We start from the raw sequence: 27,185 nt of genomic DNA, 5'->3' as shown, positions 1-27,185 counted from the left end.
AAATGTACACAAAATTGTGCTTCGTTTGATTCTCATATTGCGATGCTGATTGGAGAAATTTTGAAAAAATCGGTATTTTGTAAAATTTTTATTATGTATTTTAAATTTTAAAATTTTTGTTATATATTTTCCCGAAAAAAATAAATTTTCATAAAATACTGTGTTTTTTGTGTAGAATACTGTTTTTTTAAATCGAAATATGGGTACCAAGAAAAGCGAATCTTTAAAAGGCTTTTTAATTCATTCAAGTGTTTTGGTAAATACTCAAATTTTCCCAAATTATCGTACTTCTTCGAAAGCAGTAAATTTTTCAGAAGTATGCAATATTTTGCATGTATTTTTGCTTAATTATAGTTTTATTGTAAAAAACTCATATTTTCAAAAAATATAACATTTTGAAAATTTCGTATTATTCATTAATATTTGAGCATTTATGAAAAATTCGGTATTTGGTGCAATTTGTTGGTTTCAACAACACTCTAAAAAAATGTAAATGTACACAAAATTTAGCTCCGTTTGATTCCCAGATTGCAATACTGTAATTTAGAGATTTTTTTAAATAAAAAATCGGTATTTTATGAAAATATTAGTATTTTACAAAAAAAAACTAATAAAGTGTAAATCCATATAAAATGTTGCTTAATTTGATTTCCATATTGCAAAATATAGTATCTTGTGAAAAACTTTGTATACTTTACAACACAAAAAAATCATTATTGCAAGTCATAAAAATTTGAGTATTATCAAAAATATGATATTTTGTCAAAATTGGAGTATTTTACATAAAATCTCTAAGACAGTAGAAGTGCATATAAAATTGCGCTCCATAATTTACAATGTGGGAATCGACTATTAGTTTTTTACAAATATTTTAGCATTTTCAAAAATATGTTATTTTACGAAAATTTTAATATTTTACAAAGAAGTATTAAATAAATTGAAAATGCATACACAATTTAGCTTTATGAAAATTTCCGAAAAAAATATGGAATTTCGTGGAAATTTCAATATTTTACAAAAAAACTATAATACCAAATTTCGCTTCATTTGATACTCATATTGCAAAAATATAAAAATAATATAAAATATAAAATATCATATTTTTCAAAATATGATAAAAAAAATCTATTTTTTTATAAATTGACGATATAACTCTTATTAACGGTGCACAGCAACGAAGGAAGTTGTTGTCTTCTTATTCCAAAATTGTCTAACTTACTGCAACAATGTGATTATACAAATAGTCAAACTTTGTTGTAAATTACTATGTGGATAGTACTTTAGGGGATGATTAAAAGAATAATTCGATAGTACTCCGTAGTTTTGAAGATACTAAAATGTATGTAACAAAAATCTGGGTGCAAAAGCTCTGGTTGATGTGCACCGTTAAGTGAAAATCCCTTTTTTACAATGGGTATCAAATACTGTAAATTAGCACCTTCGAAAAAAACACATATTTGAGATTTTTTAAATAAAAAATATACTCTAATAATGTGAAAATACATATAAAATTTCGTTTCGTTTGATACCCATGAGTATTTTGAAAAAATACGGTATTTTGTTAAATACTTTGAAAATATCCAGGTTTGTAAGCGAAGATGGCGTTCGAATGTTGAACGTCCGAAATGTCAAAATCGCGCAGTAGCACCAACATTAGAAAAAAATGTGGCTGTCATGCTATGGCACACTTTTTTCTTAATGTTGGTACCACTGCGTGATTTTGACATTTCGGGCGTTCACCATTCGAACGCCATTTTTGCTTAAAAAGCTGGATTATTGACAGGGTGGCCACTCAATTTGGGAAATATGCAAAAATGAGATTAAGTCGGAAATCCACCAAAATCTGCAAAAATTGGGAAAATGTCAGGAATTTGTTAAAAGTTTCCTCCTAAGCGATAAAAAAAGCTGTTGAAACCCCAATTTAAAATGAATTTCATGTTTTAGTATTTCTTGAAAATAAACTTAAGAATAAAATTCAATATTTGAATATTGTTAATTTTTGCCATTTCTTTCTCTTTTCCTAATAAAAACAATTTTATTTTTTTAAGTTATCATTTTTTGTTTGTTTAACATTTTCCTCAGAATCGGCATTATGAGTGCATCCATTTTCGGTGTCATTTATAAAAAAAGGCTTCTATTTTAAAAAAAGACTACATTTTCAAATTTATTCAGAAATTTTGTTTGATGGTTGATGTTGCGTTTCCGATAAACAGTTTTCACTTAGCAGTTTTTTTTTTTTTTTTTTTTATAGGAAAATCATATTATTTGAGGTTCCGAAAAAGTCGGGAATTCAAAAATGGGATTTAAGTGAGTCTTTTGGTTGGAATAAGTCAATTTTAGACATTTCTTAAAAAAGAGTTATCATCCGTAAACGTTATCGTATCGTATCGAACCTCGATAACTTCATCGTCAATAACCTTGGTGTGTGCGTGTCAGCACTAGCGTTAGCGTTAGCGAGTGTGTGTGTGTGGGTCAAGGTGGTTGAATTTGGAAAGGTGACGCGCTCCGTACCGCTGTATCGTTTCAGATGGGGAAGGAGGCAGCAAGTGGAAGCTGCTAAAGACGCTGAAGGAGAAGCGAATCGAGGAGAAACAGAAGGTGGTCGACGAAGGGGAAGCGGACGATGCAGGTATTTTCAAGAAGGTCGATTGCAAGGCGGAGGAAGAAGAGGTAATGCCCGTAAGTTGTAGTTCTAAGGTGTACGTCTAATTGAAACCTTTTTGGATAAGTTAGTTTTTAAGAGTCTTTTGGATAAGCTTCTGGAAGTTCCGGTCTAATTGTGATCCCTTTTTCTCCTCGCAACAGAAACGTAACGGAACCGCGGACAGCGGACGCGGCAACGGGCTCGGGGACAACACCTTCTACAGTAACATCGACAGCATGCCGGATATCCGTCCACGGCGCAAGTCGATCCCGCTGGTGTCGGAGCTGGTAAGTGTGCGCCCTCGTAGCGATGTTGACGTCTCCTCGATATGTGTAAACCTTGATCTAACCAAAATCTCTGAACTCGTTGTTGTTGCATCAATCAACGCGCGCGCGCTACCTCTCTCTCTCTCATGCTCTCTTGCCTCTGATCTTTCGGTGTGGATATCCGTGAATGTGTCTGAATGTACCCTTCGCCTCCAAAAACCGTACCTCTACCACCACCACCACAACCACCAACCGTCCGTCCGACCGTTCCACAACAGGTCTTGAAAGTAAGTCACCTCTAGCCGGGTTGCCTCAGCTCACGTTCCGCTAACGCTTCCTCTCTATTCCCGTCCTGTAGACGATGGCAGCTACGAAACGTCAGGCCGGTCTCACCTCGGCGGTTCCGCGGGCAACCCTGAACGATGAGGAACTGGTAAGACCCTCCATGAGCCCTCTACAACCTCCAACACTAACCCTTATCTCTCGATCGCCTAGAAAATGCACGTCTACAAGAAGGCCCTCCAGGCGCTGATCTACCCGATCTCGTCCACGACGCCGCACAACTTTGTCCTGTGGACGGCGACCTCACCGACCTACTGCTACGAGTGCGAGGGCTTGTTGTGGGGTATCGCCCGGCAGGGCGTCCGCTGTACCGAGTGTGCCGTCAAGTGCCACGAAAAGTGCAAGGACCTGCTGAACGCGGATTGTTTGCAGAGTAAGATCGCGGGATCGTGGCGTTGAAGAAGCAGGGTTCTGACGACTGATTTCTCTTTGCAGTGTGCTTCGCGGGAGCGTCGGAGAAGAGTTCCAAGCACGGGGCCGCCGAGGACAAGGCCAACTCCGTGATCGCTGCCATGAAGGAGCGCATGAAGCAGCGCGAGCGGGATCGACCGGAGATCTTCGAGGTTATCAGGTAGGGTCACAGATCAAAAGATCTTAAGGTAGGTGGGTCACTCGATCGTCTGGTTGAACTTGCAGGAAGGTGTTCAACGTGGAGGAGAAGAGCCACGCCGGCCACATGAAGGCGATCAAGCAGAGCGTGCTGGACGGTACGAGCAAGTGGTCGGCCAAGATCGCGATCACGGTGATCTGCGCGCAGGGTCTGATCGCGAAGGATAAAAGCGGAACGAGTGATCCGTACGTGACGGTGCAAGTGAGCAAGGTGAAGAAGCGTACCCGGACGATGCCGCAGGAGCTGAACCCGGTGTGGAACGAGAAGTTTAACTTGTGAGTAGAAGGTTTAATGATCGTTTAGGGTGAAGTTCTAATCATACGATCTTCCCCAGCGAGTGCCACAACTCGTCCGACCGGATCAAGGTGCGCGTCTGGGACGAGGACAACGATCTCAAGTCGAAGTTGCGGCAGAAACTGACGCGCGAGTCGGACGACTTCCTGGGGCAGACAATCATCGAGGTGCGGACGCTGTCGGGCGAGATGGACGTGTGGTACAATCTGGAGAAGCGAACAGACAAATCAGCGGTATCGGGCGCAATCCGGCTGCACATTTCGGTGGAGATCAAGGGCGAGGAGAAGGTGGCGCCGTACCACGTGCAGTACACCTGCCTGCACGAGAACGTGTTCCACTATCTCTGCGAGGAGAACTGCGGGGCGGTGAGTACCAAACCACAACTTTTTTCTAAAATTCCACAAATTCCACAAGTTCCAAAAATCCACAAATTCTACAAATTCCGCAAATCCACAAATTCTACATATTCCACAAATTCCACAAATCCACCAATTCTACAAGTTCCACAAATCCAAAAATTCTACAAATTCTGCAAATTCCACAAATCCACAAATTCTACAAATTTACAAATTCTACAAATTCCACATATCCACAAATTCTACAAATTCCGCAAAATCCACAAATTCTACAAGTTCCACCAATTCCATAAATTCTACAAAATTCCACCAATTCCATAAATTCTACAAAATCCACAAATTCCACAAAGCCACAAGTTCTAAAAGTTGAATAAATTCTTCAAATTCCAAAAATCCACAACTTCTATAAATTCCACAAATCCAAAAATTACACAAATTTTATAAATTCCACAAAATCCACAAATTCCACAAATTCTACAACTTCCACAAATCCACAAAATCTGCAAATTTCACTGATTTCGCAAATTAAAAAAAAACCACAAATCCACAAATTCCATAAATTCTACAAATTCCACAAATCCACAAATTCTACAAATTCCACAAATCCACAAATTCCGCAAAATCCACAAATTCTACAAGTTCCACCAATTCCATAAATTCTACAAAATTCCACCAGTTCCATAAATTCTACAAAATTCCATCAATTCCATAAATTCTACAAGATCTACAATTTCGTTAAATTCCACAAATCCACAAGTTAGACAAGTTGCATAAATTTTTCAAATTTCAAAAATCCACAAATTCTATAAATTCTACAAATCCAAAAATTACACAAATTTTATAAATTTTACAAAATCCACAAATTCTACAAATTCCACAAATCCACAAATTGTACAAATTCCACAAATTTACAAATTCTGCAAATTCCACTGATTCCGCAAATTCAAAAAATTCCACAAATCCACAAATTCCATAAATTCTACAAATTCCACAATTTCTAAAAGTTCCACAAATTCTAAAATTCTGAAATTTTAAAATTTTAAGGTTTCAAATTCTAAAATTTAAAATAATACAAATTTTTAAAAAATCAAAAATTTCCGAAGATCACAACATTTTAAAAATTCACGATTTTAAAAATTTCAAAAATCTCAATATTTCAAAAATTCTAATAATCAATTAAAACAAACTTTTTAAAACTTTGCATAAATTCAAGAAATTCATACATTTTCAAATTCAAAAAAAATAATTTCTTTCTTTTCAAAAACAAAAAGAAATTTTAAGATCCAAAACTATTAAAAATTCAAAAATTAAACAAAAACAAAAATCCAAAATAAAAAACAAATTTTGAAAAATTCTTAAATTCTATTAATCCTATAAATTTAAAAATTCCCATAATTCTTAAAATTTAAAATGTTATAAAATTCAAAAAAAAATGATAAATCTAACAAGTAAAAAAAAAAATCATACAAATTCCAAAATTTCAAAACAATAATTGAAAAAATCCCAAAATATTGTGAAAATTTGGAAAATTTTGCAAAATTTTCCCAAATTCCAAAACTTTAAAAAAAAATTTAAAATAAAAAAAAACTAAAAAAAATCTAAAAAAAATCTAAAAATCTAAAAATCTAAGAATTAAAAAAAAAGAAACAAAAATGAAAAAGAAAACCTGAAATTTAAAACACTAAAAAGTTTCGAAATTTCAAGAATTCAATTGATTTTCAAAATTTCAAAAATTCAAAAACAAATCAAATTTTCAAAACTTCTCAAGGTATTAAAATATATTCTAAGAATTTCAAAAGTCAAAATATTTTAAAACTTCGAATATTCCAAAAATTCTGAAGTAAAAAAAAAACAAACTTTTTCAAAATTTAAATAATTTCAAAATCTCAAATATTTTATAATAAAATAAATCTAAGAAATTTAATGTTTTTGAAATTTAACCAAAAAAAATCCAAAAATATAAAAAAATCCTATTCCTTCCAAAAAACAAACAAGAAATTCAAAATTACAAACAAAATCAGATTTTACAACATTCAAAACATCCTTAAATTTTAAAAATGAAAAAACCCAGTTTTCGATATATCCAATAAATTTTTGAAATTCTAAAAATTCAAAATATTCCAAAAATTCCAAAAATTTTAAAATTCAAAAAAATTGAAAGAGTTCTAAAAAAATAAAACATCCTACATATTCAAAAATTTTAGAAATTGCTAAACAACCAAAAGTTCAATAAATTTAAAAATTCCCAATTTTTTTTTAAATTCAAAAAACTTTAAATATCTCAAAAAAAATTAAATTTTAAGAATTTAAAAAAAATCTCACAAAAAATTTAATTTAAAAAAAAAATCCCAAAATTCTAAAAAAAATAAGTTTTAAAAAACCCAAAAAAATTAAAAAAAGATCCAAAAATTCTAAAATTCCAGAAATTATATAAATTTTAAAAAGATCCAAAATTTCAACAATGGAGCACCCGCCGTCAAGCAGTTTTTGTTTTTTTCTACTACAGTGAAACCCCTCTTTACGCGATGCGTTAAGTTTTTCTTATTTGTTGATTTATCTGGAACGACGAATTATGTTTTGCAATATTTTGAAAGCAAATTGTAGGTTTTTTTTAAGAGAAATCTACGAAACAAAAAGCGTAACGCCACCGCGTAAAAAGAGGTTTCTCTGTATGTATTTCTTGTGGAGTGAACTGTCATAAACTTCTTGACGGTGGGTCTCCATTCTAAAAATTTCAAAAACATTCGCAAAAATTTAAAAATTTCCGGGATTTCAGAAATTTTAAAAACTTAAATAAAATCAAAAATTTCACAAAATCTTGATTTCAAAAAATTTAAAAATATCCAGAAATCCAGAAAATCTAAAAAAATATGGAAATCCGAGCAAACCTAGGATTCTTAAAATTAATCAAAAATTAAAAATTGTAAAAATCTTAAAATTTCAAAAATCTAAAAAAAACTCCTTGAAATTTTACAATTTGTTTAAATGAGAACGTGCTGTTTGTCCCCAGGTGAACCTGCCGCAGACCAAGGGCGACGACGGCTGGAAAATCTACTTCGAGGAGAACCCGGAGGAGATCGTGGACGAGTTCGCGATGCGGTACGGCATCGAGAACATCTACCAAGCGATGACGCACTTCCATTGCCTCTCGACCAAGTACCTGTGCGCGGGCGTCCCGGCCGTGATGAGTACCTTACTAGCGAACATTAACGCTTACTACGCACACACGACTGCTTCTAGTGCCGTCTCGGCTAGTGACCGCTTCGCCGCCAGCAACTTTGGCGTGAGTACCCGCTCGAGAACTGTCAAAAATAATGGCGGCTAACCTCACAATGTTTTTTTTTTCCGATTCGCAGAAAGAAAAATTCGTAAAACTATTGGACCAGTTACACAACTCTCTCCGTATCGATTTGTCTATGTATCGCAACAACTTCCCCGCTTCCAGCCAAGAAAAGCTGATGGACCTCAAGTCCACGGTCGATCTACTAACCAGTATTACATTTTTCCGCATGAAGGTCAGTCCTCGCACCGTAACGCAGCGTAACGGAACTTAACCTCTCTGTCGCCTGCAGGTACAAGAATTGTCGAGCCCACCTAGAGCCAGCACAGTGGTCAAGGACTGCGTGAAGGCCTGTCTACGCTCAACGTACCAGTTCCTGTTCGAGAACTGCTACGAGTTGTACAATCGAGAATTTCAGGTGCGTAACGCCTCTCCTTACGGGGCTGTCAAACTTTGTAAACATTGTGGGGTTTCGTTCACAGGTCGACCCGAACGAGGCGAAGCGCGAGGGGGAAGACCACGGACCAAAGCTAGAGAACGTTGACTTTTGGCACAAACTAATCGCACTAATCGTATCGGTAATAGAGGAGGATAAGAATAGTTATAGCGCAGTGCTTAATCAATTCCCGCAGGAGCTTAATATAGGACAGGTGAGTGGTAACGGCGTGTAACGCCTGTTTTGACAGTTGGGCGTTACGCTACAAAAACATTCTAACCTCGCAGGTCTCCGCCGCCACGATGTGGAGCCTGTTTGCGATAGATATGAAGTACGCGCTGGAGGAGCACGAGCAGCACCGGCTGTGCAAGTCGTCCGCGTACATGAACCTGCACTTCAAGGTCAAGTGGCTGTATACGAACTACGTGAAGGAGGTCCCACCGTACAAGGGCGCCGTGCCCGAGTATCCCGCCTGGTTCGAGCCGTTCGTGATGCAGTGGCTCAACGAGAACGACGACGTCTCGCTCGAGTACCTGCACGGGGCGTTCAAGCGGGACAAGAAGGACGGGGTTCGTTGATTTCGAGGTCATCTTGAAGACCATAACGGTACTAACGCTTCTTATTTAACAGTTCCAAAAGAGCAGCGAGCACGCCCTCTTCTCCAACTCGGTCGTGGACGTGTTCACCCAGCTGACGCAGTGCTTCGACGTAGTTAGCAAACTGGACTGCCCGGATCCGGAGATCTGGAAGCGGTACATGCGACGATTCGCCAAAACTATCGTAAAGGTGTTACTAGCTTACGTAGATATAGTTAAAACCGAATTTCCCGATATCACACATGAAGAAAGAACGGTAAGGGCGTTACGGTAACCTCGAACTTTTCAGAAACTAACCTCGCTTTTCGCTGTCAGGCTTGTATTTTAATGAACAATATCCAACAACTTCGGGTCCAATTGGAGAAGATGTTCGACTCGATGGGGGGCGACAAGCTGGAGGAGGACGCCGCCAACATCCTGAAGGAGCTGCAGCAGAACCTGAACACCGCGCTGGACGACCTGGCGACGCAGTTCGCCATCAGGTACGTAACGCTTCTAGCGCCAGAATGTTGTTTGCCAGAAAACCAAATGCCAGAAATGCTGCCGATCATTGACCACCCAACCGCCTACTGATCCGGACTCCGACAACCGGATCTGGCACTAAACTGTCACTCACTCACTTCCACGTCGAACGCAACCTTTCATCTGTCAACAATGTAAACATAAACACCCATCCACCTGTCACTCACACAAATCAAAACAAACTTGCTGCCGGATCTTTTTCCGGGTCTCTTCTGGAATAGATCCGGCAGCATTTTTGTAATAATTTGACGTTTGCGAGGAGGGTTGCAAAAATGTCAACAAATCACTGCACGCTTACGGAAAACCAACTCTTTTTTTGGGTTATAAACATAACCTCCAACTCTCTCTCTCTCTCTCTGATAGCTTGGATCCCCGCATCACGGGCAGCGTCCGCGAGCTGGGCGACCTGCTGCAGCAGGTCAAGTCGCAGACGTCGCTGTTCCACTCGGCCCCCGCCGACGACGCCAACATGATCGCGATGGAGGCGGACGAGGTGCTGCGGCCGCTGATGGACCTGCTCGACGGGTCGCTCTCGATGTACGCTCAGTCCTGCGAGAAGACGGTGCTGAAGCGGCTCCTGAAGGAGCTCTGGAAGATCGTCATCCGGACGCTGGAGAAGACGATCGTGCTGCCGCCGATGACGGACCGGACGGTAGGAGCTTTGATTTTCTTTGTAGAATTTACAGAGTTGACGCAAACTTGCCGATTTGTAGATGGTCTTCAAGCACCTGACGGACAACGCCAAGAATCTGGCTGCCAACGCGAAGATCGAGGACATGTCGCGGCTGATCAAGAATCACATGGCCGGCAAGCAGGACGCCAAGAGTATGCTTGGCGGTGTCATGGATATCTCCAAGGAGGTGAGTCTCACCGCTTCAACCGCTCAGAACTTCCAAATAACCTCAATTTATTCCAGATCGAGAAGAACCTCTCGCCGAAGCAGTGCGCCGTACTGGAGGTCGCCCTGGACACCATCCAGCAGTACTTCCACGCCGGTGGAAACGGCCTCAAGAAGCCGTTCCTGGAAAAGTCGTCGGAGCTGCAGAGCCTCAAGTACGCCCTGAGCCTGTACACGCAGACGACGGACACGCTGATCAAGTCGTTCGTGTCAGGACAGGGCGCTTCCGAGGGTAAGTGTTTTTTGACAGTTGGGCGTTACGTTTGCTTTACCCCTTCATTTTAAATTTGCAGAAGGCGGCATCAACCACGACGACGCTTCGGTCGGTGAGGTCTCGATCCAGATTGACGTTTCGTCCAACCCGGAGAACGGCGAACAGAAGATATCCGTCAAAGGTATCCCCACCTTTCCAATCAAAACACTTTGAGAGATTCTAACCGCCCACTTTGTTCCGCAGTAATCGCCGCCAACGATCTCAAGTGGACGGTTCCGTCCGGCATGTTCCGGCCGTTCATCGAGGTGAACCTGATCGGGCCCCACCTGAACGACCGGAAGCGCAAGTTTGCCACCAAGTCCAAGTCGAACAACTGGTCGCCCAAGTACAACGAAACGTTCCATTTGTGAGTATTTTTCCAATTTCTATCTATCTATGAATTGCTTTTTTACCCACTGTCAACGTCAACGTTTGACGTTTACTGTGGGTGCAGAAATGTGAGGTTATCTCACTGTATGAAAACGTCAAACCTCCATCAAATGTCAATTCCCATACAATTTTTTGACGTTTAAACTTGTTTTTTTTCTCTGCGACAGCATCATTGGCAACGAGGAACAGCTGGAGTTCTTCGAGCTGCACACGTGCGTCAAGGATTACTGCTTTGCCCGCGAGGATCGGCTGGTCGGAGTGGCGATCCTGAAGCTGAAGGACGTTGTCGATCAGGTAACTGGGACGGGTTACGGGTTGAGACTGAGTGAATGATGTGTGAGAGAGAGTGTGGATACGGAAGAATACCATTTTTTGGGATTGGGAATTTTTGAGTTATTTAGGTGGAGAGATCAGCGATCCTGTCAAATGGTTGGAACTTCGGAAGTTCGAGAAAGCTCAACGAGATTCGTGTAAGTATCTTTTGACAGTATTTTTCCCCCAAAATTTGAGTTTCTTTTCACGCTGCACCATTTCCGGACGCTATGGACGATCAATCTTAGAGAAAACTTCAATAAACAATTTTTACCGAAAAGGTCGACCGCAGTTAATAGTCCGAAACGTCCCTGTACTCGCGTAAAAGGTCATCGTAACGGCTTGTGCCGGGAAGAGCCTTCACTCACCTGACGTTCGCCAGTAATCAATGTACTATCAATTATGCAACACTTCCACATGTTGTAACTTCCTCCACCTTCGTCCTTATGTATACAAAGTTGCTCCTACCAACCAACACGCGGGCTTTTATCTGCCGTTGAATTATTGATGATATGGAATTAAATTCTGGTGGGCCGGCAAAAACTGCCCCACTGAACATCCTCTTCTGTTGTTGTTGATAGTGGGTGTAATTTTGGGTTGTTCCGGTTGGTTGGAAGTGCAAATTTGCTTTTGTGGTGTTAAAGTGGGAGTTTTTCCAGACACTTGATTGTTTGTTTTTGTTTGAACTCACGCGAAAAATAAGCAACAATTATTTTAAAGACTTTATATTTTGCAATAATGATTAAAACTGTGTCAGCGTGCAGGTCACTGACAAACAGTCGTTACTTCAAAAAATTACTACTTGTCAGAGCTGTAAATTTGCAAAAAACAATCAAATGTTTTAGTTAAATTGCAGAATCAGAAAATACTAAAATCCTGATATTAGAATAACAAATGATAATTATTAAATTATTAAATTATTAAATTATTAAATTATTAAATTATAAAATTATAAAATTATTAAATTATTAAATTATTAAATTATTAAATTATTAAATTATTAAATTATTAAATTATTAAATTATTAAATTATTAAATTATTAAATTATTAAATTATTAAATTATTAAATTATAAAATTATTAAATTATAAAATTATTAAATTATTAAATTATTAAATTATTAAATTATTAAATTATTAAATTATTAAATTATTAAATTATTAAATTATTAAATTATTAAATTATTAAATTATTAAATTATTAAATTATTAAATTATTAAATTATTAAATTATTAAATTATTAAATTATTAAATTATTAAATTATTAAATTATTAAATTATTAAATTATTAAATTATTAAATTATTAAATTATTAAATTATTAAATTATTAAATTATTAAATTATTAAATTATTAAATTATTAAATTATTAAATTATTAAATTATTAAATTATTAAATTATTAAATTATTAAATTATTAAATTATTAAATTATTAAATTTTTAAATTATTAAATTATTAAATTATTAAATTATTAAATTATTAAATTATTAAATTATTAAATTATTAAATTATTAAATTATTAAATTATTGAATTATTAAATTATTAAATTATTAAATTATTAAATTATTAAATTATTAAATTATTAAATTATTAAATTATTAAATTATTGAATTATTAAATAATTAAATTATTAAATTATTAAATTATCAAATTATTAAATTATTAAATTATTAAATTATTAAATTATTAAATTATTAAATTATTAAATTATAAAATAATTAAATTATAAAATTATTAAATTATTAAATTATTAAATTATTAAATTATCAAATTATTAAATTATTAAATTATTAAATTATTTAATTAATTAATTATTAGATTATTAAATTTTTAAATTATTCAATTATTAAATTATTAGATTATTAAATTTTGAAATTTTTAAATTATTAAATTATTAAATTATTAAATTATTAAATTTTTAAATTTTTAAATCATTTAATTATTAAATTATTAAATAATTAATTTTTTTTATTATGTAACCATTTAAATATTTTATTTTAAGTTAAAAGGAATTTGTCAAAAACATGAAAACATTTTGTTCTTCTTCCAATAATTTATTTTTTCTCAAATAAAAAATATCTTGCTACAATCGGTTCTTCCCCCTTCCAAAAAACACGTCCCTCCCCGATATCTTCCACAGCCCCAAAACAAAAAGCAAAAAACCCCAATCTATGGCCTCCACAACGGCTGACTTTGCCGCTGGTCACAGTTATCCTCCTCAAAGGACGGCGGTACGGTGCCCAATCCGGCCACCGCACTCACCATCCCTCACATGGCCTCATTCTTGATGGCCTTCCCGCCACCTCCGCTACCTCCTCCACCTCCGGTGGAACCGGGCGCTCCCGAGGGAGGCTTGTCCATCGGGCCACAGCTCTGATCGCTGGCCCCGTCGTAGTCCCGCGTCCAAAACTGCCGAATCTCCTGGCGGCGGTTTTTCATGAGACATTTGTACTCGGAGATGCGCATCTTCTTGCCGTCGATAATGCAGGTTCGCTTGGGCCGGGGTCGGTAACGGTAGTCGGGGTGCTTTTCCATGTGCTGCTTGGATAGCTTGGCCTGCTCCTCGTAGTACGGCTGCTTCTCCAGGTTCGTCATGGCCTTCCAGCGGGCGCCGAGGATTTTGGAAATGTTTGAGTTGTGCATGTCGGGGCAGGCCTTGAGGATCTTGCGCCGTTCGTCCTTGGCCCAGACCATGAACGCGTTCATCGGGCGCTTGATGTGGTTCTTTTCGGCTCCGGATCGACGCGAGGTGTTGAGTTCGCCGGGGTTCAGGTCCATTGCTAGTTGTTGGTGGTGGTTGGATTTGTCCTTCTTGCTGCTTCCGCTGCCACTTCCGGTGCTCGCTCCAGGTGGCATTCCTTGGACAGTGTTTTGAAGTTGTTGTTGCTGCTGCTGTTGTCGCATCAGGTGTCGGTTCATGTTGTCCAGCATGGCGTTACTGTTGAAGGGAACTCCAAGTCCGGGTGGATTTCCTCCGTGAAGATCCGGATTCTTGATGAAGAACGGCTGCGGAAGCGAGTACCCTCCGTCTCCCATCCCGTCCGGACTGTGATGCGGACTCGGCGACTGATGGTACAACCCGAGCTTGGCCTTCAAGCCATCCGGCTTGTAGTCGAACAACCCACCCACTACCGGTTCCGGATCCAACCGTTCCCGCTTCGGCTTGAGCAAATACTTATCCGCTAGATCGCGATCGTTACCCAGCGAACCAACCCCGTCCATCCGCATCCCGTCCCCGTCTAAATCACAGTGCTGGAACAGTCCCAGCTTCCCACCATTGCCCATCTCCCGTATTGGACTATAATCACTCTTCCTCTTGCTCAAATTGATCGGTGCCTCATCCTTCAAGTATCTTTGGTCTTCCTTTTTACCGCCTCCTCCTCCTCCTCCTCCGTCATACTCCAACTCGTACGACGTCGGCGTCGTCGGTCCGGACCGCAAGTCCACCGGAGAACTCTTGTCCTCCTCCTGGCCCACGTCCAGCAGCTCGTCCATGAACCCTGGCGGTCGCTTCCGCGAACCCTTCTTCCTCGTTTCGCCCCCACTATTGCCGGAAATCGCCTGGAAAACGTTCCGGTACCGCTGGATACAGTTATCATCCAGCGGTACGTCATCCTCGCCGCCGGACGGGGTCGGTGGAGTCGAGCCGGAAGCGTCGCTCCGACGGGGAAGCGAACTCGTTGCGGCTAGGGATAATTGTTGCGGAGGTTGTTGTTGGCCGTGCGGAGGCGTCGTGCTAACCACGGTGGAGGAAGGAGCAGCGGTCACCGTGGACGCGGCCGCGTCCAGGTTCGATTTGGAATTGTTGTTGAATTTGTACTTTTTGTTGTCGGCCTGGCGTCGAACGGGGTAAAAGAGGGAACTGTTAGAATCTTTTGGAATGACATGGCATTAAATAGAAATTTTAAAGGTTGAAAATGTATGATTATAAGAAAATTGCCAGAATTTATGTCCGAAGGTTATGAATCCATAGAGAGTTTTTAACTCAGTGTCACGAAAATAAACGTTTAGCAGTGATTTCAACCCTGCGTTTGACAGAAGGTTACCTTCGCCAATGTTTACATTGACACAGTTTACGTGTTCATGTCCATTTCAAAGTTCAAAATACACGTCTTATGAGTGTTTTAAAAACAAGTTAAAAATTATAACAAAATTGACGTCTCAGTAAAAATCAAAACCCCAAAAAATCACATTTGACCCCAATCGATTCACCTAGCAGGGTGGTGGCCCCTCCGGGGCCTTTCGCCAGTTTGATAGTATCACAGATATATAATTCGATTTTCAGCTGGAATCAAAAACAAATACATATATAGCAAATTAGAGGTTAGTATCGAGAAAGGATGGGTTCGTCATAGAAGTTGTATAACAATGTGGTGGTAAAATACGTTTGGTAGTATCACTTGGTTCGCCGCCGTATCACAGTAGTTGAATCCACTTTCAGAATCTTGGTTCCGTCGTCGCGATCCCTTAAGCCCGCCGAGCCTTACAAATTCCGCCTTGAGCAGCATCTCGCGCCAGATGGTGAAGTACATGATGAGCCGGTTGATGTTCTTCTCCTTCTCGTACAGCGATTCCTTGAAGCTTCTGCGAAAGCGAAGGAAAAAAAAACATTTGTAAGGTTCCAATCTTGACAGTTGCGACGTTCGCTAACCTTTTAATCAGTTTAATGTTGGCATTGTTTTGCGAGGCATTGCTGCAGTTCAGGTCGTCCCCGGGTGGCCTACTGCCATCGTAACCGCCCCCACCATAATTCCGGCCTGAGTTGTTGTTGAGCAGGCTCGGCGGAATCTCGTTCGGAAAGTCCAGCAGGCTGAGGTTGAGCCGCATCAGGTTGATCTCGCGCTTGCTCAGCTGCAGATTGCTGATGCGTTCGTCCAGCCGCGAGCGGAATCCCTCGTAGTTTTGCTTGTCGTCGTGGTTGTTCGCAGCGTCACCGCCGGACGGTGGTTCGTCCGAGGTTGCGCGGTGGTGGTTGTGGTTGTTGTTATGGTTGATGGCGGATGACGTTTGTTGTTGTTGTGATGAAGTTGGCATCGATGGCGGCGGTGGGGTGTACGAGTTTTTATCTGAGTAGGCGAGGAGGAGTGACAAAAGTGACAGTAAAAAAGTGTGGTTTAGTGAAGTGAAACGAATTTCTCAAGCATATCCGAAATTTAAGGCGAAACTCACCATTAACATTGTTATTCAAGCTGTCAAAGTTGTCCACAATGGACTTTAAATGGTTCAGTATCAAGTTGTTCATCTTGCGGGGTGGTCCCGGCTGTTGCTGCTGCTGCTGTTGGTGGGCCATTTCCGCCTGGTTGTTGGAGATGTTCAAGCTGTCCAGGTTCATCGTGAGCTGGTAGTTGTCGTTCTTCCCGATGGCAGGATCGGATCCCTTCAGAATGTAGCTGGCCACGTTCAGAAAGGGCAGATTAAACTGATGGAAATCGCCGTCCATCATCAGCGGATGACCTCCGGCTGCTCCGCCAGGCATTCCCCCGAACAGGTGACCTCCGGACATCTGGTGGTGATGCAGCTGCTGCTGGTGGTGGTGCGGACTTCCGCCCATGATGTAGTCCCCACTGTTGTGCATTTCGTTCTTGACGAACTTGGGCTCCAGCTGGGACTGCATCTTCTGCATCGACAGAAAGCTGGCGTCGAACGCGCAGTTGAGTTCCTTCACCGGCGAGGAGCGGATCAGGTCCTCGTTCTTGAGCGAGATCTTCTTGAAGTTGTTCTTCTCGTGCTGCGGTGGGGACGCCGGAGAACCGGCGTTGGAGAGCTTGTTCGGGGGTGATTTGCGCTTCGAGGACATGATGAGTTAGGTAGTGTCTAAACCTGTAAGAATGTTTTGGAGATCCACTTATAATGTGAGCTTGTTAAAAGAAAAATAGTAGAACTTGTTGTTTTTATTATTTATATGTTTTATACTGCAAAATCGGCTTTAGTTTCCAGGAAGGAACTAAAAACGACTACCGAAATTTGTACTTCCAAAGCAGTGCCAAGCATGGCAGCTGTCCAGTTCATTCATCAATATTAATTAATAGTTAGGGTGGATCAATTTTTGAATATTTGTTGTGCTTTTGGAAGTCTTGTAACAAATTCAAATCAGTGCAAATAAATCAAATTTAAAATAGTAATTGAAATCATTTAGAAGCACCCTAAGAGCCCCAACCGAATTCCGAGAATTGTGACCAGTGAAATTTTCGACAATGCTACTTAAAATTCGCAGCAACAGGTATAAGAACAGCTCGTTGAACCGAGTTTGTGTCCGAAGTTAACCCAGTCAACGTCATGTTCAGAAATTTGGTATGCTTTCTTTTGTTAGGTGTTGTGCTTTCTACAAGTAACGTTGAACCTGACGGAATTGGTGATGATGGCGGTCATTTTGGATATGAAGTTCTGCAGCATCGACTCGATCACCTGCAGCATAGGTGAGCTTGATTTGTATTTATTTTTTCAAGTTATTGTTTCAATTAAATTTTCAGACATGACAAATTGGCTAAACATTTGATTCAAGTCGAAGAGTCATCTGAACGCTTGATGGAGAGGCACTACATGATGATGAATCAGCTTTTAAGCGGAATATCGACTATAACTAACATCTCTAGGTAAGTTAAGATAACACAATTGACTTCAATTTTCCAGCACAATTTTTTCAGTGAAATTCTTAAGCAACAAACGCCACAATCAAAACGGGTTATAAACTGCTGCAAAATGGTGTCCACCTCGGGAAAGTACCAACTTCAGCTGTCCTCCAAGGCCTTACGCAGCGCGGTTTATTGCGACATGGACACGTTCTTCGGCGGTTGGCTCGTTCTCCAGCAGCGGCTGGATGGTTCCGTCAACTTTACCCGCACCTGGCTGGAGTACCGGAACGGGTTCGGAACGGTCGGAGAATCGACAGAGTTTTGGCTGGGCCTTGAACTGCTGCACCAACTTACGAACAGTGGCCAGTACGAGCTGCTGGTTGAGCTGAAAAACGAGGCCGGAAAGTACGGCTACGCTCGGTACACGGACTTTCGGGTTGCCACCGAGGAGGACAAGTACCGGATGGTGCAGCTGGGCGAGCACAGCGGCACACTTCCGGACTATTTGGGCTATCACAGAAATAGAAAATTTTCGACTTTTGACCAGGACAACGATGATCAGAGGGGGGAAAGCTGTGCTGTGAGGTATTTCTCTGGCGGAGGATGGTGGTATGGGAGTTGCGCTTACAGGTTAGTTTGATTTTTTGATTAAATTTATGCAAATGATGAATGTTTTAAACTGCAGCTCACTTAACGGAAAATTCACCAAAAATGGGGAAGGATATGGAATTAATTGGTTCGATTGGTCCAAAGCTGCCACGTTTAGCCGGATGATGATTCGTCGGAAGTAGGTTTGAAAAGATTTTATTTTATTTAGCAATGATTAATCATGGTGGTTAGAAGAAATATAATGCTGCAATTTTACAAAACTGTTTCATGTTTCCTATACTATCACATCCAGGTTCACATTCTTCAACGTACTCACAAAAAGTACATTACTAAAATTTAAAACAAAAGTATTTTGCTAGTATTTTTTGAAAATACAATTTTTTTAAATGCTGAAATTTTCATAATTTGCAATAAGGCTTTCTAGGTTCAGTAAAAAAATTTATTTAACCTGAAAATGACAAACTTCTCGTCTCAGTGTCCTGATGCAAACAATGATCAAGCTCGAGCTGTCACAGCCCTGCGAAGTGTGTTGGCTGACATATCGGGCGGTCAGTCAAAAAAACCAGCTAGAAGTCGCCTGACAAAAAACTTTTGCTAAAGAGATAGCAAATCTGATGCAAACAAATTCCTAGCAGCCACGTAAACAAACTTTGAATGTGTTGGTAAATTTTTTATAAAAATTCAGAACGTTAGTTCCCGAGATATTGGTGATGAAAAAACGAGGGCTAATTGGCTAACACTGAAATAATCTATTTTTTTAAATTTTTCATGACCATATCTCAGCAGAAAGTGATAAAATTACACATTTTCAAGGGTAAAATTAACCTTTTTTTTCTGACATAAAAGATGTAATATTACCATGATTATTTTTCTGTGTAAAGTAATTGTAAGATGAGTTCCTAATTGGGCTCGGTCGTTGGAAATCCGTTGCGGGTTTGGGGAAGCACATTCAGTGCGCGCTTAAAAAACGATCAACATCATGTTGAAAACAGTCGTCTTCTGTTTGCTTCTGGTATGTTTTGGCGAACTTCCTGTTTATTCCTTTGCAATTGAAGATGATTTTAAAGGAGCAATTGGATACGAAATTCTTGAACATCGCCATGACCACCTTTGTCTCGGGTATAGTTGCGTGGTCAAACAATTTTTTAACAATCTGATAAATTTACGTTTATTATTTCAGTCTTGAAGAACTTGTGAAGAAGGTGACTAACATTCAGAAAACATTAGAGATCAAACTGGACAAATTTCTGCTCGGCATTACGTCAATCGCAAAACCTTCCAAGTATGTTTTGTTTATTTTATGAATTACATGAACTATCTTTCTTTTTTTCTTCTAGTCGAAATCCTGAAAATGTTATAAACTCTTGCATAAACGCCATCGATTCCGGAGTTTATCAGCTGAAACTTTCCACCAAGTCGTTCCCAGTCTCAGTTTATTGCGACATGGAGTCGTTCCTGGGTGGATTGTTGGTGATTCAGCAACGAACGGACGGCTCGGTCAACTTTGTACGAAGTTGGCGCGAGTACCAGGGGGGGTTCGGAACCGTCGGAGAGTCCAGCGAGTTTTGGCTAGGGTTGGACACTTTGCACCTTGTTACGTCCAGCGCCGCTTACGAACTGGTGGTCGAGCTTATCGATGAGACAGGCAAGTACGGCTTTGCTCGGTACAAGGATTTCAAGATCGCTGGAGAGGCAGAAAAGTACCGGATGTCAGCCCTGGGCGAGTACAGCGGAACGATTGGCGATGGGTTGAGGCCCCATCAAAATAGTAAATTCTCCACATTTGATCAGGACAATGACCTGCGGGAGGGCAGTTGCTCTTTGGATTACCATTCTGGCGCCGCCTGGTGGTATAATAACTGCGGTGGAAGGTAGAGGGAATGTGCAATGTTCGGATTATCTGTCACTAAAGAACACTATTTTTCTAGCAGTTCACTCAATGGACCATACGAGAAAAATGCGCAAGGTAATGCCATTTTCTGGATACATTTGGGAAAAACTTCAGCGTTTAGCCGAATGATGATTCTTCGAAAATAGGCATGATTTTATAAGAATTATTTGTAAAAAATAAACCTATTGAAAAGTAGTTCCGATCCAGTCGTGCTTTTCTCCAAAAGCCTGCAAAAATACCCAAAAAGCAAAAAATGAAAATTTGGTTTATTGGGCCTTTTTTTTTAAAAAAAAACTCTGGAATTCTAGATTTTTTTATTAGGTCCAATAAACAGTGGTAAACATTGAGGGTGTTTGCTTGCTCAGATCAGGGCTACCAGGTTAAAATGAAAAAATCTGGCCAAGTACCGAAAACAAATCTGACAGACGAAAATCTTACAATTTTGAATAGGGAAGGGGAGGGAGGATACGAATTTGTTCAAAAGTTTACAGAATCGAGTTGTATTTTTTTGATTTCTCGGCCTCAAAAAGATTTAATTTAAATTTTTAATAAAATACATTTTTTTATATTCAATTTTAATCCAAAAATTGCTCTAAATATGCAGAAAATTAAAAATCTGTAAAAATCTGGGACAGATAATGATAGATCTTTAATCTGGCATTCACTTGAAAAATCTGGCAAACCAGATTTATCTGGCAACTTGGCAACCCTGGCTCAGATTGACATTGACGTAAGGGAGGGATATACAAATATAAAGGCTGCTCATGATCGAACAGTATTTCAAAGACTTAAGACAATTAGGTATTTGAAACATGTTTCGAATACATCCGAAAAGTTGATTACAACGGCCGAACGGATATGACACCAGGAACAAATTTTCTTCAAATTTCTGAAGCAAACTATCTCTTGTGCCATCTACATTCAAGTTGTCGAAGTAGCTTTGCGCGATTACGCATGATTTCTCAAAATGTCTTATGCAATAATTAATTAAAACATTTAGCATTAGTATGGTGCTAGAAACTGTTTTTTGGCATTAAGTTTGTCTTTATTATTCTATGTAATTTATCACGGATACTAAAATTGCCCAAAAATTGATAGAAATTGTATTTCAAAAAGTGTCCATAAATTTGCATCATCAGCTCGCTTTGTTTACGTTTTAAACCACGTGGCGCGAAGATTTTGACATAAGCGATCTCGCTTGCGCAGGTTTTCGCCAAGAAGAAGTAAAAGAAAACCTGCTTCACTTTTTTAAACCCCGTGTCATTACCACCCACAGATTTTTTTTTAATGGCCCCTGTTTTTTTTCTTAGAATTGATCATGTAAACGAGATTCTTGTTACAAAATGCAAAAACTCGATAAAGATTTTTGTTTTAAGTTTTTGGCAAACACTTTTGAAGAAATGTAATTTCTATTATATCCTCATTCCCCCCTAGAACAGTCAAATTCTCCCCCAAGTAGGGAATTCCTCACCGGTTGTGTTATAATCTAAAGCTTTCGGGGGAATCATTCCGCAATAACTTTGTTATTTTCATACTTTTAACATCAAATTCGAGTTCTGCGATCCCATTTTAGTCAAAATTGAATGGTTAATTACCTATAAATTTGAAAAATGCATTTTTTGCAATTCCGTCGTGAAACTATTTACTTTTCCTGTCATTCTTAAACGACGAAATAGCCTACTTTTCTGTACCAAAAATAACAGAATCGAATAGCAACACTTTTCAAAATAAATGCTGAAAAGTTCTCCTTTTCAGCACTCAAAATACAAATACATGAACATGAAAAAACATGAAAATTTTACTTAAAATTTCACTCAGTGTGTGTTTTTTGGAATTGCAAAAAATGTTGTATGGAACTCGTTGCAAAACTTGATTTTTTCAGCATTCTTCGTATTTATCCAACTCGGTGAACCTCGTTGGATAAATGTACGACTCGTGCTGAAAAAATCCTCTTTTTGCAACTTGTTGCATAAACTACTATTTTAGTATTGTACCACCGCCATTTTGGCCGCCATCTTTGATTTAAAAATTCTTAATCCCATTAAAGAAGTTTGGGGGTCATATTTAAGCTAAACAATAAAAAATCCGAAAATCCGACTGCTCCAAACTCGATTATCCGAAGCCTGGATTATTCGAAGTTTGATTATCCGAAGGTTTGTATGGGACTTCGGATAATCGAATCACAAACAATTTTATTTTCGTATTTTTAGATTTTCTTATTTTTAATATCAAAATTGTCCAATTTGAATAGTTGATTGCCTATTAAATTATTAAATGCATTTTTTCAATAGTTTATCGCCGCCATTTTGGATTTAAAAATTCTGGATCACTTTAGCGTTGTTTAGGGGTCATACTTAAGCTCGTCCATCAAAAATAAAAGGACGAAAATTTAGTTTTTTCGTGATTCGAGTATCCTAAGTCAAATTTTGCCAAGGGTTCGGATGATCGGGTCCGGACTGTAATGAAATTTCCATGCCTTTTTTTTTGGAACAAAAAAGTTATTTAAATATATGTATTTTTTTTGCTACCTTCTTGAGCTCGGCCAGAGCTTAAGTACAAAAACCTTGCAAAATATTTGCATCGGCCTTAAAACACCATTCAAATCCCATTTTCTAATTCCCGACGTTTCCAGAAACTCAAATATAGGTATTTCTTATCACAAAAACTCTTTATGAAAAAAGTCAATATCAACCATAAAAAATCTAAATAAATTAAATAAAACTATTGAAATTTTTTCGTAAAAATTGAAACATAGCAACAAATTCCCAAAAATACTTTAAAAATGGAAGCACTCATTTTTTGATTCAGAGTAGAACCAAAATCAATCAATCAGTCAGTCAGTTAGTCAATCGGTATTTGAAAAATAACCGAAAGCTTAACAATACTTTCAATTTAAATGTTTATTTTTAAATTTGAATAACGTATAGTTTTTGATTCATCGCTTCAAGTGGAAATGGCAAAAAGTTAAAGATAACTGAATTAAAATTTTTATTCTTAATTTTATATTATTTGCAATCATAGAACGCTTAAAACATGATTTTTGTTTTTATTCTTTCAAAAAATTTAGAAAAATATCAAGTAATTCTTAAAAATAAGTTTTTACTAGTTCCCTTATCAATTTTGTAAAAAAAGCAAAAAATCCGATGGTAAAATCACGTGCAAAAGCATAGGGACGTAGCGTTACATCGTGCTGCCATCTGGTTTTTTTTAAGTGCAAGAGTGGAAAAGTGCTGAGTCATCGTCTAAAAATAGACGGCGTCCTATCTCGCCCAGCAAAATGAAGTCGGTAAAGTAGTCGGTTTCGATGTGAAAAAGTGGAAAATGCGGTCTAAAAATAGCGACGCCATCTCCCTATGCACATCACCTTCGTCAAAAAAGACACTTACTGCACAATTTTTGTAAACACAAAAAAAAAAGTTGTAACCGACCGGATTCAAACCCAGCACCATTAGTGAGGACTAGCGCCTTAGCCTGCTCGGCCATCAGACTGGAGTGGATGAATGTATATGTGAGCTTGACATTTCGGTCAAGTAGGTTTCCCATACAGATGAGCTACATATTTCAGAGTGTAATATTAAACAGAATTTCATAAAATAATGCAAAATTTATTTTACACCCAGGCCTTTTACACGCAGCTGGATTACTACTTTATTTTCTGTGTAGTTGTCAGTATTTTACTGTTTTTATTTTCAATGAAAAATTCATTTTGATATGGTTCCATGTTTTACCACTTATTTAAAGTGAAATGTTTGAATTGACATATTCTTGAAACATATTTGCAATAACTGAAATCAATATTTCTTGGATTTGTATTTTAAAAATTTCAGTAATTTTGTTTTATTTATTCACAACGTATAAAAGTTTTTCTGTTTTAGTAAGTTATTAAATAAGATTTAAGTGAATTTAATTTTAAAATTTTAATACAAAATGTTTTAAGAGTTAAACAATAATTTTTAAACAAATATCCTTAGGATTCCCGAATTTTCCCGACTTAAAAAAAAATTACATTTTCCCGGCTTTTCCCGGTTTTTTGCTGATTTTGGCGAATTCCGATTTTCCGACTTGGTAGTCAAAAACATTACAACTTAAAATTTTATAGTATACAAAAGCTTATTGAAGTCATTTAAGGTCGGAGACAAAAAAAAATAAAATAAAAATACACTCAACCCCCGGTGGTTGGTCACTTTTTCGTTTGACACTTTTTTAGTTTGTACCCCGTTGGTTGGTCAAAGTCAAACTAAAAAGTGACGAACTGTCACTTTTTACACGGCGCTCACGCACACTATCAAAACAAACGTTTAGTAGTGTGTGTGAACTTCGTGTAAAAGGGGTGTCAAACTAAAACGTGACCCCGTTCGTTTGACAATAGTTGGTGTCAAACCATCGGGGTTTGAGTGTATAATAATCCAAAGTGCAATTTTGGCCAATTTGCTCCAATCACCTTTTTTAATGTAAGGTAATTTTATTCATTCATGGGAGACCGAATAAAACCAAACACACCAGCCTAGAGCACCTCCAGTAGTTCGTGTACAGAACACATTTGTAACTGTTTGAAAAGTTTGAATTGCTTGTCGTCCACTTTAAAAAAGAAACAATGTGGCAAAAATTCTTACTTCTTCTGTCGATTAATTTGGCTGTTCTAGCCAAGTTTTCGTCTGGAAATACCAACTCGTCCGACGAGCTAAACCATGGCTTCGGATATGAATTGCTGCAATTTCAAATGGAAGATTTGCAGAATAGGTTTAGTAAGGTATTAGTTCTTCATTTGTGAATCTGATTTCATCTAGTTTTTAGACAAAATCAAATGTTGGAGGAGTTGTCCCAAATTAGGGATTCCACAAGAGTTACGCTCGAAAAACAGAACTCATTCCTGGAACGACTTTTGAGTGGTGTATTGACGATTGCTGATAGCACCACGTTAGTTTGATGATTAATTATTTATACTTTAATCTCAGATACTGAGTTTTTTTTTATGTTTTAGCCGTGAAAAGCCTTTGACAGATTGCAGATTAGCAAATTCTTCAGGTTTGTACCAGATCCGTTGCGATAAATGTTCGTCGCATTCCCCAGTTTTGTGTGAAATGGATTCGTTTGACGGTGGATGGTTGGTGGTTCAACATAGGTTTGATGGGTCCGTTAATTTTACCAGATCCTGGAAGGAATACCAAAGTGGATTTGGACTGGTCGGTAAATCGACCGAATTTTGGTTGGGTCTGAAGCTGCTACATCTGATCACTACCAGTGGGGACTATGAACTGGTGATCGAGTTGAAGGACAAGATTAATGGTTACGGGTACGCTCATTATTCAGATTTCAAGGTTTCTGGTGAGGCTGAAAAGTACAAGATTTCTAAGCTGAGGATGTATTTTGGAACGATTGCAGACTCTTTGAGAAGGCAAACCGATTTTCAATTTACAACGTTTGATAACGATAATGATAACCAAGCTCAAAACTGTGCCATTGATTACTTAGGAGGCTGGTGGTACGGCTCCTCTGCCTGTGGTTCCTCGTAAGTAAAAAAAAAACCAAAAATTTTTAACCTTCCTTGATTTATATTTCTAGTGATCTCAATGGGAAATTCACCGGAAACGCAGACGGTTATGGAATCTATTGGGAAGGAAGGCCTAAAGCTTCAACATTCAGCCGGATGATGATTCGCCGTAAATAGCGATTACAATTTTTTTTATTAAGGAAAAATAATAAGTAAGCTATGTAATATTTATGCAATCAAATGGGTCGCCAATCCCACATCATCCATTCTTTCACCATTGTCACCACTGTAGATGACATGCCGATTCGTCGCAAAGTATTCGCCCCCACCACCAGCAAGCATGAATCCGTATCAGTTCATTTTCCGACTGGCGCGCGAGTTTCAGCAAACACTTTTCCGCCAAATCGACTCTTTCGACGGAGATTGGCGTCCCGTTCGCATTGCGCAAGAACACAACTCGTAGGGGGAGGGTTACAATGCTGCCCTCCATTGTGTGCCGTTGGAAGGGCGAACCCAAGCGCAAAAATCAATAATAGACCAGAAATATTACAATGGGTTGGCGCATCCGCCATTGTTGCCGTACCTAAAAATGGGTGTGAAAATGTTAGCCGGGAATTTATAGCAAAATCATCATAGGAAATCTTACAAACTATTGACAGATGCCAGAACGGTACACTAGAATTGATAGTATCGATTTGTTTTAATTCAAAACTACAGGTTTGGTTAGTTTTTCTCTTCAGAATAGCTCGAGAAACTGTATTTCTTGTTTTCTTTTGTTTAGTTCTTTTGCACGGGAAGCCAAATTTACAGTTTACCCTTCAATCAGAATGGTTATTTAGCTTCCGAAATAGTTAAAACAATAAAACTAGAGGAAAAGTTCCCCCCACCCATGGGCACCCCATCGCAGTAGGCCCCCTTTTGCCCATCACCATGGCAAAGAGCGGCCCCGGAGCGCTAGGGCGAACACGAAAGGGGGGAAGAAATTTTCACTCCATTTTTTCCACTTGTCATACCGCGCGCACCCAAGAAGGGTGCACAAAAACTTCAATTTTCGCCCCCAACCTGCCTCGGAATCCACGTACTCCACGGCACACGGGCTGCACTGGCCACTGTACGCCTTCCGGAACCACTTTTCACACCACTACGGACACTGCAAACTGCCGAATTTTCAACACCCAAAAATCCCCCTCACACACTATGTCTTCCTCCCTTTTGACAGCAGAGGAAGAAAAAAAAAAGAGGTTTCTGTCCGTCGAGCGAGCGTCGCAGCGTTTTGCTTCTGCCTCGGCTGGAGAAAAATTTCACTATGAAGCGCGCTCTGCACCTGCACCAACACCAAAGGCCGCCGTCTTCGCCAGGCTTGCTTCGTTTGCTCTTTCTCTCACTTTCTTCGCGGAATGCGCCCGCTTGCTTGCGAGAGA

General features: G+C 38.8%; 5 protein-coding genes across 7 annotated transcripts in view; 4 read left to right on the top strand and 1 right to left on the bottom strand.

Moving 5' to 3' along the window:
- LOC6038325 (protein unc-13 homolog A) overlaps window positions 1-11,479 on the top strand; it is a 93,006-nt gene extending 81,527 nt beyond the window's left edge. Inside the window, exons 4-24 of one of the 2 annotated variants that reach the window (XM_038265398.1) lie at window positions 2,528-2,670; window positions 2,806-2,931; window positions 3,189-3,197; window positions 3,269-3,343; window positions 3,406-3,625; window positions 3,688-3,823; window positions 3,889-4,137; window positions 4,197-4,521; window positions 7,523-7,795; window positions 7,869-8,027; window positions 8,085-8,210; window positions 8,275-8,442; window positions 8,516-8,797; window positions 8,859-9,080; window positions 9,140-9,306; window positions 9,710-9,998; window positions 10,060-10,206; window positions 10,263-10,476; window positions 10,538-10,639; window positions 10,702-10,864; window positions 11,055-11,479. In XM_038265398.1, coding sequence (XP_038121326.1) covers window positions 2,528-2,670; window positions 2,806-2,931; window positions 3,189-3,197; window positions 3,269-3,343; window positions 3,406-3,625; window positions 3,688-3,823; window positions 3,889-4,137; window positions 4,197-4,521; window positions 7,523-7,795; window positions 7,869-8,027; window positions 8,085-8,210; window positions 8,275-8,442; window positions 8,516-8,797; window positions 8,859-9,080; window positions 9,140-9,306; window positions 9,710-9,998; window positions 10,060-10,206; window positions 10,263-10,476; window positions 10,538-10,639; window positions 10,702-10,864; window positions 11,055-11,220 — 3,761 coding nt within the window. In that variant the 3' untranslated portion in view covers window positions 11,221-11,479. Of the gene's footprint in view, window positions 1-2,527; window positions 2,680-2,805; window positions 2,932-3,188; window positions 3,198-3,268; window positions 3,344-3,405; window positions 3,626-3,687; window positions 3,824-3,888; window positions 4,138-4,196; window positions 4,522-7,522; window positions 7,796-7,868; window positions 8,028-8,084; window positions 8,211-8,274; window positions 8,443-8,515; window positions 8,798-8,858; window positions 9,081-9,139; window positions 9,307-9,709; window positions 9,999-10,059; window positions 10,207-10,262; window positions 10,477-10,537; window positions 10,640-10,701; window positions 10,865-11,054 lie in introns of both variants that reach the window. The other variant, XM_038265349.1, reaches the window with a different exon arrangement.
- Window positions 11,480-13,239: 1,760 nt separating this feature from the next.
- Window positions 13,240-27,124, bottom strand: LOC6038326. The gene is made up of 5 exons (XM_038254353.1): window positions 26,831-27,124; window positions 16,371-17,021; window positions 15,853-16,267; window positions 15,689-15,785; window positions 13,240-15,035 (listed from the first exon to the last, which is right to left on the bottom strand). Exons 2-5 carry the CDS (start codon window positions 16,996-16,998, stop codon window positions 13,470-13,472), a joined length of 2,706 nt encoding a protein of 901 aa, XP_038110281.1. The 5' UTR covers window positions 16,999-17,021; window positions 26,831-27,124; the 3' UTR covers window positions 13,240-13,469.
- Window positions 17,020-18,637, top strand: LOC119767051 (fibrinogen-like protein A). Of its 2 annotated transcripts, XM_038254380.1 has the most exons (5): window positions 17,020-17,421; window positions 17,512-17,617; window positions 17,672-17,794; window positions 17,846-18,403; window positions 18,459-18,637. In XM_038254380.1, exons 3-5 carry the CDS (start codon window positions 17,727-17,729, stop codon window positions 18,562-18,564), a joined length of 732 nt encoding a protein of 243 aa, XP_038110308.1. In that variant the 5' UTR covers window positions 17,020-17,421; window positions 17,512-17,617; window positions 17,672-17,726; the 3' UTR covers window positions 18,565-18,637. The 2 variants fall into 2 exon arrangements, with proteins under 2 accessions (XP_038110308.1, XP_038110301.1); XM_038254373.1 differs by having other exon boundaries at window positions 17,020-17,617.
- On the top strand, window positions 19,439-20,468 carry LOC6038327 (ficolin-1). Its single transcript, XM_038254404.1, has 4 exons — window positions 19,439-19,501; window positions 19,563-19,664; window positions 19,720-20,253; window positions 20,311-20,468. Exons 3-4 carry the CDS (start codon window positions 19,826-19,828, stop codon window positions 20,417-20,419), a joined length of 537 nt encoding a protein of 178 aa, XP_038110332.1. The 5' UTR covers window positions 19,439-19,501; window positions 19,563-19,664; window positions 19,720-19,825; the 3' UTR covers window positions 20,420-20,468.
- On the top strand, window positions 24,935-26,000 carry LOC119767052 (ficolin-1-like). Its single transcript, XM_038254393.1, has 5 exons — window positions 24,935-25,013; window positions 25,068-25,190; window positions 25,255-25,598; window positions 25,656-25,782; window positions 25,836-26,000. The coding sequence occupies exons 1-5, from the start codon at window positions 24,994-24,996 to the stop codon at window positions 25,939-25,941; spliced, it is 720 nt and encodes a 239-aa protein (XP_038110321.1). The 5' UTR covers window positions 24,935-24,993; the 3' UTR covers window positions 25,942-26,000.
- Window positions 27,125-27,185: the final 61 nt, after the last annotated feature.

This window comes from Culex quinquefasciatus, chromosome 1 (assembly GCF_015732765.1).
Source record: "Culex quinquefasciatus strain JHB chromosome 1, VPISU_Cqui_1.0_pri_paternal, whole genome shotgun sequence".
Classification (NCBI taxonomy): Eukaryota; Metazoa; Arthropoda; class Insecta; order Diptera; family Culicidae; genus Culex; species Culex quinquefasciatus.
The sequence above is the reverse complement of the archived record's forward strand: the minus strand, read 5'-3'. Positions and strand labels throughout refer to the sequence as shown.

Coding starts and splice junctions, on each gene's coding strand:
- LOC6038326 (XM_038254353.1), bottom strand. CDS start 16,998: ATGTCCTCGAAGCGCAAATCACCCCCGAACAAGCTCTCCAACGCCGGT. Junction 16,268..16,370: donor CTTGAATAACAATGTTAATG/GTGAGTTTCGCC, acceptor TCGCCTACTCAG/ATAAAAACTCGTACACCCCA. Junction 15,036..15,688: donor TGCTGCTCAAGGCGGAATTT/GTAAGGCTCGGC, acceptor GTTCGACGCCAG/GCCGACAACAAAAAGTACAA.
- LOC119767051 (XM_038254373.1), top strand. CDS start 17,478: ATGTTCAGAAATTTGGTATGCTTTCTTTTGTTAGGTGTTGTGCTTTCT. Junction 17,795..17,845: donor ACTATAACTAACATCTCTAG/GTAAGTTAAGAT, acceptor CAATTTTTTCAG/TGAAATTCTTAAGCAACAAA. Junction 18,404..18,458: donor TATGGGAGTTGCGCTTACAG/GTTAGTTTGATT, acceptor TTTAAACTGCAG/CTCACTTAACGGAAAATTCA.
- LOC6038327 (XM_038254404.1), top strand. CDS start 19,826: ATGGAGTCGTTCCTGGGTGGATTGTTGGTGATTCAGCAACGAACGGAC. Junction 20,254..20,310: donor TATAATAACTGCGGTGGAAG/GTAGAGGGAATG, acceptor CTATTTTTCTAG/CAGTTCACTCAATGGACCAT.
- LOC119767052 (XM_038254393.1), top strand. CDS start 24,994: ATGGAAGATTTGCAGAATAG. Junction 25,599..25,655: donor TTCAGATTTCAAGGTTTCTG/GTGAGGCTGAAA, acceptor GAACGATTGCAG/ACTCTTTGAGAAGGCAAACC. Junction 25,783..25,835: donor TCCTCTGCCTGTGGTTCCTC/GTAAGTAAAAAA, acceptor TTATATTTCTAG/TGATCTCAATGGGAAATTCA.